Here is a 9,191-nt window from a genome sequence, read left to right as displayed (position 1 = left end):
TGGGATTACAGGCGCATGCCACCATACCCAGCTAGTTTTTTTGTTTTTTTGGTTTTTTTTGTAGAAACATGGTGAATGTTGACCAGGCTGGTCTCAATGCAGGCAGGAGTCAAGCTCAGGCACCCCTTCCCTTCTGTGGCTTCCCTGCCCCCAGGTTTCTGCCAGCTCCTGTCTACCTTGGTGTAGAAACGGCCCCTCAAAGACCTGCAGGGAGCTGGGCAAGGTGACTCACGCCTGCACGCACTTTGGGAGGCTGAGGTGGGCGTATCACAAGGTCAGGAGTTTGGGACCAGCCTGGCCAACATGGTGAAACCCTGTCTCTACTAAAAATACAGAAATTAGCCGGGTGTGGTGGTAGGCACCTATAATCCCAGCTACTCAGGAGGCTGAAGCAGGAGGATTGATTGAGAACCCCAGAGGTGTAGGTTGCAGTGAGCCGAGATCGAGCCACTGTACTCCAGCCTGGACGACAGAGCGAGACTCCATCTCAAAAAAAAAAAAAAAACCTGTAGGGGGAAGGGGGAACTGGGGCCTGGGGAGGGTACAGCTATTATCTCAGGAGAAGCAGGCAAACCTCTGGTGACCTCTGGTGACCTCTGATGACCTCAAGGCGGGGTGGGCAGGGCCTTCACAGCAGCTCCAGGCACACCCAGCCTCCCCGTCCCTGGCCTCATCACTCCCCTCTCTGCCCTCCACCCTTTGGCCTCCTTGCCTTTGTCCACAGTTCTGCAGCCTGCTACCCTCTTCCTTGTCTCAAACAGAGAAGTCTTCAGTTAATAAACATCATCCAGTGCCTACTATGTACCAAGCACTTCGTGGGTGCTGGGGCACCGTGCAAGCATACACGCACAGCCGTGAGGCCATGGGGCTGGCGCTCCAGTGTGGGGAGAGTGACAGAAGCAAAATCAGAAAGTTCATTACATGGCGCATTAGAAGGCGAGAAGTGCTACGGAGAGAAAGCAAGGGGGGAGGTTATAGTCCAGAGGGAAGAGGTGCGATTTTTTTTTTTTTTTTTTTTTTTTGAGACGGAGCCTCACTCTGTCACCAAGGCTGGAGTACAGTGGTGCAATCTTGGCTCACTGCAACTTCCACCTCTCGGGTTCAAGCGATTCTTCTGCCTCAGCCTCCCGAGTAGCTGGGATTACAGGCGCATGCCACCACGTCCGGCTAATTTTTTGTATTTTTAGTAGAGAGGGAGTTTCACCGTGTTAACCAGGATGGTCTTGATCTCCTGACCTCGTGATCCACCCACCTCAGCCTCCCAAAGTGCTGGGATTACAGGCGTGAGCCACCACGCCCACCAGGGGTGCGATTTTAAATAGGGTGGCCAGCTGGACTCGGTGGCTCACGCCTGTAATCCCATCACTTTGGGAGACCGAGGTGGGAGGCTTACTTGAGCCTAGGAATTTGAAACAAGCCTGAGCAACAAAGCAAGACCCCATCTGTATAAAAAATTTAAAAATTAGGCCGGGCATGGTGGCTCATGCCTGTAATCCCAGCACTTTGAGAGACCTAGGAGGGCGGATCACTTGAGCTCAGGAGTTCGAGACCAGCCTGGCCCACATGGTAAAACACTGTCTCTACTAAAAATACAAAAAACTGCTGGGCGCTGTGGCTCACGCTTGTAATCCCAGCACTATGGGAAGCCGAGGCAGGCGGATCACCTGAGGTCAGGAGTTCGAGACCAGCCTGGCCAACAAGGTGAAACCCTGTCTCTACTAAAAAAAGAAAATTAACTGGGCTTGGTGGTAGGCATCTGTATTCCCAGCTACTCAGGAGGCTGAGGCAGGAGAATAGCTTAAATCCAGGAGGTGGAGGTTGTGGTGAGCCGAGATCGCGCCATTGCACTCCAACCTGGGCAACAAGAGTGTGAAACTCCATCTCAAAAATACAAATAAAAATAAAAATGCAAAAAATTAGCCGGGTGTGGTGGCACGCACCTGTAATCCCAGCTACTTGGGAGACTGAGGCGGGAGAATTGCTGGAACTCGGGAGGCAGAGGTTGCAGTGAGACGAGATTGTGCCACTTCACTCCAGCCTGGGAGACAGAGTGAGACTCCATCTCAAAAAATAAAAATTAAAAGTTAGACTGGCATGGGGGCACGTGCCTGTAGTCCCAGCTACTTGGGAGGCCAAGGCGGGAGGATCTCTTGAGCCCAGGAGGCTGCAGTGAGCCATGATTGTACCAGTGCACTCAAGCCTGGGTGACACAGTGAGACCCTGTGTCTAAAACAAACAAATAAGTAAGTAAATAGGTTGGCCAGGCAAAGCCATCCTGAGAAGGTGACATTTGAGCAAAGAATGAGAAAGGAGCCAAGTAACATCTGGGTGGGGAGCCCTGGGGTAGCCGCCACAGATGGCGCAAAGGCCCTGGGCTTGCCTTCTCCAGGGACACATCAGAGGTCCGGGTGGCGGACGTGGATGGCAGGGCCTTGGGTGGAGGGGCAGAAGCAACGTGGGTAAGAGAGGTAAGCAGCGGTCAGATCGGATGTGGCCGACTTGGCTTCTACCCTGAGTGGAGTGGGCATGGTCTCAGTGTTCCGAGCAGAGGAGGGGTGGGGTCAGATGTTTCATCCGGGTCCCTCTGGCTGCTGTATGGAAAACAGCCCAGAGGAGGATGAGATCTCACACAGGGAGAGCAGTCCAGGCCAGGGAAGACGGAGGGTCAGGCCAGCAGGCAGCAGTGAAGGGGCAAACAGGGATCAGATTCTAGATCTTTCTCTCTCTTTCTTTCTTTCTTTTTTTTTTTTTTACAGACAAGGTATCACTCTGTCACCCAGGGTGGAGTACAGTGGCGAAATCATAGCTCCCTGCAGCCTTGAACTCCTGAACTCAAGCGATCCCTTCTGGGTCTCCCAAAGTCCTGGGATTACAGGAGTGAGCCACTGCACCCAGGCAGGTTATACATTTTTTACTGGGAATACTGCAGAAGCCAGGCACAGTGGCTCATGCCTGTAATCCCAGGACTTCTGGAGGCCAAGATGAGAGGATTGCTTGAGCCCAGGAGTTCAAGACCAGTCTGGGCAACACAGCAAGAAGCCATCTCTAAAAAAAAAAAAAAAAAAAAAAAAATTAGCCACGTGTGCTGGTGTGTATCTGTAGTCCCAGCTACTTGGGAGGCTGAGACAAGAAGCCATCTCTAAAAAAAAAAAAAAAAAAAAGAGAGAATACCAGCATGAGCCACCACACCCGGCCTGTTTTAAACTTTTTTATTATGGGGAATGTGAAAAGTGCAAAACACTAAAATGGATGAATACATGCTTGTGTAGACACAGACACTGTTAAGAATGTTTGTCTGGAGGTGATGGGTGTGGAGTCTTTTTGTGTGATATATTGGGTGTATCAAGAATGCCAGGTCCTGAGCACTTTTTTTTTTTTTTGGTTTGGTTTTTGAGATGGAGTCTCACTCTGTTGCTCAGGCTGGAGTGCAATGGCACAGTCTCTGCTCACTGCAACCTCTGCCTCCTGGGTTGAAGCGATTCTCCTGCCTCAGCCTCCCGAGTAGCTGAGATTATAGGTGCCCGCCACCATGCCCAGCTAATTTTTGTATTTTTAGTAGAGACGGGGTTTCACCATGTTGACCAAGCTGGTCTCGAACTCCTGACCTCAGGTGATCCACCTGCCTCAGCCTCCCAAAGTGCTGGGCTTACAGGCATGGGCCACCGTGCCCAGTCGTTTATATGTATTAACTCTTAATCATCAAAACAAACTATGTGGTATTACCATAATTTATCCCCATTTTATACAAAGCAACAGAGGGATAAGAAGGTTAAGTCCTTTGCCCAAGTGAAAGAGGTAGGACAGGAACCCAGAGTCCTGTGCTGGTAACCGCTTTTCTGTGCACTTGACATTATCTCATTTAATCCTTGCAGTTACTTGATGAAGAAGGTGGTGGTCCTAGGGCATTGGAGAAGTTGTGTGACTTGTTCAAGGTCATGCAGCTGGAAGATGGTGGTGGTAGGACAGGAAGTCCGTTGGGCCTGATGATGCAGCCCTCTAACCTACCCTCCTTTGCTCCTGCGTCCCTCATCCCCTCTGCAGAATGGGCACCCTGTTACCATTCTGAGCCACTGTGTGCAGAAAAGACAGCATGTTGGCCAGGCTGGTCTCGAACTCCTGACCTCAAGTGATCAGCCTGCCTCAGCCTCCCAAAGTCCTGGAATTACAGGCGTGAGCCACCTCACCTAGCCTCTGAACACTTTGTACTCAAGCCATTTCCCAGTGCTGTGTTTGCAGTGAGCACCCCTGAGGGATGAAGACATGTCTCCCTGTGGGACACTGGGCTTACCAGGGGCCCTAGAGGAGGGGAATCTCTCAAGCTCAGAGCTCTGTGGCTGCGATATAGGCCCACTATGTGCGCGGTGTCAGTCTGGGTCCTTCCATGTTGCCTCTGTGGGACTTGGGGTAAGGGGAACTGACGCAAACATCACGCTGCTGTTGCTTGGTGTGAGCAATTAATTCCTGCGGCTCTCACCCTGGAGTCTCATGTCTTTGGGTCAGACAAACTCATCAGCTTGTGGAAAGGGCACAGTCCCAAGGACCTGTTAGAATCTTCTATTGTGCACATGTTGCTCTTAAAATATAAATCAGTTTTGATTTTAAAAACTTATGCATTTTTTTTTAGTGACAGGGTTTCTGCTGTGGTGCCCAGGCTGGTTTCAAACTCCTGGGCTTAAGGGATCCTTCCGCCTCGGTGGGACTACAGGCATAATGTATCACCACGCCCGGGACTGATTTTCGTTTTTAAAGAACAAAAACCAAAGACATACACAAACCAAGAGTCAAAGCTTGCTAATTAGAGGAAAGTCAGGAAATGGGAACCATTCAAAGAAGAAAATGCCTCGGCCTCCTACTCTCACCTATCCAAAGACAATTAGGTGAATCCCTTAGTGGATATCTTTCCAGACACTTTTCCATATAGAGTCCCACATCTGGCCAGGCGCGGTGGCTCACGCCTGTAATCCCAGCGCTTTGGGAGGCTGAGGTGGGAGGATCACCTGAGGTCGGGAGTTCCAGACCAGCCTGACCAACATGGAGAAACCCCGTCTCTACTAAAAATACAAAATTAGCCGGGTACAGTGGCGCATGCCTGTAATCCCAGCTACTCGGGAGGCTGAGGCAGGAGAATTGCTTGAACCTGGGAGGCAGAGGTTGCGGTGAGCCAAGATCATGCCATTGCACTAAACTCCACTTCAAAATAAATAAATAAAAAAATAAAATAAAATAAAAAATAAAAAGATTCCCATATCTTTACTAGTTTGCTGAAATAAGGTCCGAGCATATGCAGTGTGTAGGAACCACCTTGGTTTAGCCAAGCCTCCCTGACTGGGGGCCACTGGGGTGACCCCCAGCTCCCCGTGAGGGAGTCAAGAGCTCACTCGCTTGCAAAGGTTTTCATGGCCCCCAGCCAGACTCGGGGGCTTCCTCTTGCCCTGCTACTTCCTGGGAGCTCTGAGAGCAGGAAATGGCACCACTCAGCTCCTGGCCTAACAGCTTGGGGACCACAAATGCAAAGGAAACCACCCTCCCCTCCCACCTCCTCCTCTACACCCTTGAGTTCTCAAGGCTCATATTCCCACCACCCACCTCTGAGTCCAGCCATCCCTAGCATCACCCCTTCCATCCCATTCCTCAGCCAAGAGCCAGTAATCCGGATTCCAGATCCCGCACTTCCCTGCCTGCCTCAGGTGAGCCCCAGACCCCCAGACACCCCACTGGCCCCTGAAGGAGCAGGTCATGGTGCTGTCTTCGCCCAGCAGCTGTGGGAGCAGGGCGGGTGGGGCAGGATGGAGGGGTGGGTGGGGTGGGTGGAGCCAGGGCCCACTTCCTTTCCCCTTGGGGCCCTGTCCTCCCCAGTCTTGCCCTAGCCTCGGGAGGTGGTGGAGTGACCTGGCCCCAGCGCTGCGTCCTTATCAGCTGAGCCGGTAAGAGGGTGAGACTTGGTGGGGTAGGGGTCTCAGTGGGCCTGGAAAAGTGCCTGTGGCTTGAAAAGACTCTGACAGGTGATGATGGGAAGAGATTTGGAGCCACTGGGCTGCACAGGGTCAGGGAAGGCCAGGAGAGGGTGGCCACTGCTGGAGTCTGAGCTGCCGAGGCTGGAGGGAGCCTTGGGATGGGGCTGATGGGGGAGCTGCCAGCATCTGTTCCTCTGTCATTTCTGATAACAGTAAAAGCCAGGATGGAAAAAACCGTTAAACCGCAGGTTGGGCCTGGCCGTTGGTAGGGAAGTGGGCAGAGGGGAGGCCCGGCCAGGTCCTCCGGCAACTCCCGCGTGTTCTGCTTCTCCAGCTGCCCACCTGCAGGTCCCAGCTCCTGCCTGTTTGCCTGGAAATGGCCGTGCTTCTCCTCCTCCTTGGGGTGCTTGTGGTAAGTCCAGAGGCTCTGGGGGACACGACAGCTGTGCAGACACCCATGCCCGGAGAGACTTCTGGTCCTTTGGTCTCTACTAGCAAATACCTGAGCATCGACTCAGAGATGTACACCGCTTCAATAACAAGTGACCCTAAGGCCGACAGCGCTGGGGACCAGACCTCAGCCCTACCTCCCTCAACTTCTGTCAATGAGGGATCCCCTCTTGGGACTTCCCTTGGTGCCAGCACTGGTTCCCCCTTACCTGAGCCAACAACCTTACAGAATGTTTCCTTCGAGATGTCATCAATGCCCCAGGAAAACCCTCATGCAACCAGTCATCCTGCTGTTCCCGTAACAGCAAACTCTCTAGGATCCCACACCATGACAGGTGGAACCATGACAACGAACTCTCCAGAAACCTCCAGTAGGACCAGTGAAGTCCCTGTTACCGTGGCAGCTAACTCTCAGGAGACCTCCAAAGGCACCTCTGGATCCCCTCTTACCATGGCAACTATCTCTCTGGAGTCCTCCAATGGCACCTCTGGACCCCCTGTTACCATATCAGCTGGCTCTCTGGAGACCTCCACTGGGACCACTGGACCCCCTATTACCATGACAACTGGCTCTCTGGAGCCCTCCAATGTGACCACTGGACCCCCTGTTACCATGACAACTGGCTCTCTGGAGCCCTCCAGTGGGGCCAGTGGACCCCAGGTCTCTAGTGTAAAACTATCCACGATGATGACTCCAACGACCTCCACCAACGCAAGCACTGTGCCCTTTCGGAACCCAGATGAGAACTCAGGAGGCATGCTGCCAGTGGCTGTGCTTGTGGCCCTGCTGGTGGTCATAGTCCTCGTGGCTCTGCTCCTGCTGTGGCGCCGGCGGCAGAAACGGCGGACAGGGGCCCTGGTGTTGAGCAGAGGCGGCAAGCGTAACGGGGTAGTGGACGCCTGGGCTGGGCCAGCCCAGGTCCCTGAGGAGGGGACCGTGACAGTGACCGTGGGAGGGTCCGGGGGCGACAAGGGCTCTGGGGTCCCCGACGGGGAGGGGTCTGGCCGGCGGCCCACGCTCACCACTTTCTTTGGCAGACGGAAGTCTCGCCAGGGCTCCCTGGCGATGGAGGAGCTGAAGTCTGGGTCAGGCTCCAACCTCAAAGGGGAGGAGGAGCCGCTGGTGGCCAGCGAGGATGGGGCTCTGGATGCCCCCGCTCCTGATGAGCCTGAAGCGGGAGACAGGGCTGCCCCTTAAGTGCTGGCGAATAGTAAGGCTGGAGGCCGGAGTCTCAGCCAGCCTCCAGCACCTTCCCTCTCACCATCACACTGCCCCCTCACTCCCACATTTCCACCTGGCATCCTGATCCTCACCCGAATCTCTCTCTCTTTCTTTCTTTCTTTTTTTTTTTTTTTTGAGGCAGAGTTTCGCTTTGTTGCCCAGGCTGGAGTGCAATGGCATGATCTCAGCTCACTGCAACATCTGCCTCCTAAGTTCAAGAGATTCTCCTGCCTCAGCCTCCCGACTAACTGAGATTACAGGCGCCCACCACCACGCCCAGCTGCTTTTTTGTATTTTTGGTAGAGACGGGGTTTCACCATGTTGGCCAGGATGGTCTCAAACTCCTGACCTCAGGTGATCCACCTGCCTCGGCCTCCCAAAGTGCTGGGATTACAGACGTGAGCCACCGCGCCTTGCCTCCTCACCCGCCTCTTCACTCTGAATCCTCATCAGGCCTCTCAGCCCTGGATTTCCTGCTGGCATCCTCACCCAGCACCTGCAACCAGCACCTGGGCAGGGCAAGGCCGGCACCTCTCAACGTCTGTGGACTGAATTAATAAACCTTCTTCATCCACCCCTATTTATCTCCATCAGGATTTCCCCCTCTTTCTTGTTCTTGGAAACGGCTGCTGAGTCTCCATCGGCCAAATTTATCTGACCTGTGATTTCTTTGAGAATTCTCCTTTTCCCCCACACCCCACCCTGGGTTGACCAGAGTCTGGGAAGAAGAAGGACAAGAGAACATGGCAAACTCCCTCCTAGGATTAACTTTGTAAAGCACCCTTGCCCTGTAGCTGCAAGGGCTGTGGAACCTGGGCAGCCCGCAACCACCTTTGGCTCTGGGTCCCCCAGGCCAGCCAGGAGCATGGCTGGGTGGGGCCACCGGCCCATGCTCTCAGGCAGGCCTGTGATCTTTCCCAGGGCACCTGGACTCGAGGCTGGCCCTGGCCCATGCCACCACACTCTCCCCACCCAGGGACAGAGGCAGCCAGAGGCTTCGCGGTTTCTCCTGTGAGTTTCTGTCTGGGTGTGTAGTTCTCAGAAACCCCAGTGCCTGCGTGCGTCCACTCATGGGTGTGGTTTGTGTGCAAGAGTTGAGGATTTGGCGATGCTTGGGAGGGGTAGTGGCGGGTACAGACAATGTGGGAGTGGGAAGTGGTGCAGAGACTGAAAAGTGTCAACCTGAGCATGGGGGCACAAGGACTGCTGAGAACATGTGTGTCATCTTTGCTCTGATGGGGTAGACAAAGCAGAAAATCTAACTCTGTCTATAGCCCCATCCAGCACGCCAGGGTGACCACAGTGGCTGGTGCTTTTAATCCCAGCACTTTGGAAAGCTGAGTCAGGAGGATCGCTTGAGCCCAGGAGTTCGAGTCTGAAGTGAGCTGTGATTGCACCACTGCACTCCAGCCTGGGCAACAGAGCGAGACCCTGTCTCAAAAAAGAAAACAAAAAGGAAGCCAGGCTTCCTAGAAAGATTGTATGTGTGACCCAAATGTGAGTTCTTCAGCTCAACCACGGTAATCCCTTCCTTGAAGTCTCCCTTTCTGCAGTACACATGCATG

The 9,191-nt window shown here is 53.6% G+C and overlaps 1 protein-coding gene across 1 annotated transcript; it reads left to right on the top strand.

The window, feature by feature from the left end:
* Positions 1 to 5,832: 5,832 nt before the first annotated feature.
* SPN (sialophorin) lies at positions 5,833 to 8,216 on the top strand. The gene is made up of 2 exons (XM_011982451.1): positions 5,833 to 5,924; positions 6,303 to 8,216. The coding sequence occupies exon 2, from the start codon at positions 6,331 to 6,333 to the stop codon at positions 7,600 to 7,602; it is 1,272 nt and encodes a 423-aa protein (XP_011837841.1). The 5' UTR covers positions 5,833 to 5,924; positions 6,303 to 6,330; the 3' UTR covers positions 7,603 to 8,216.
* Positions 8,217 to 9,191: the final 975 nt, after the last annotated feature.

Source organism: Mandrillus leucophaeus, unplaced genomic scaffold (assembly GCF_000951045.1).
Source record: "Mandrillus leucophaeus isolate KB7577 unplaced genomic scaffold, Mleu.le_1.0 Scaffold24, whole genome shotgun sequence".
Taxonomy (NCBI): Eukaryota; Metazoa; Chordata; class Mammalia; order Primates; family Cercopithecidae; genus Mandrillus; species Mandrillus leucophaeus.
Note: the sequence above shows the minus strand (reverse complement) of the source record. Positions and strands in the feature narration are given on the sequence as shown.

Bases quoted from the DNA above. Each gene is read 5' to 3' on its own strand.
- SPN (XM_011982451.1), top strand. From the start codon at position 6,331: ATGGCCGTGCTTCTCCTCCTCCTTGGGGTGCTTGTGGTAAGTCCAGAG.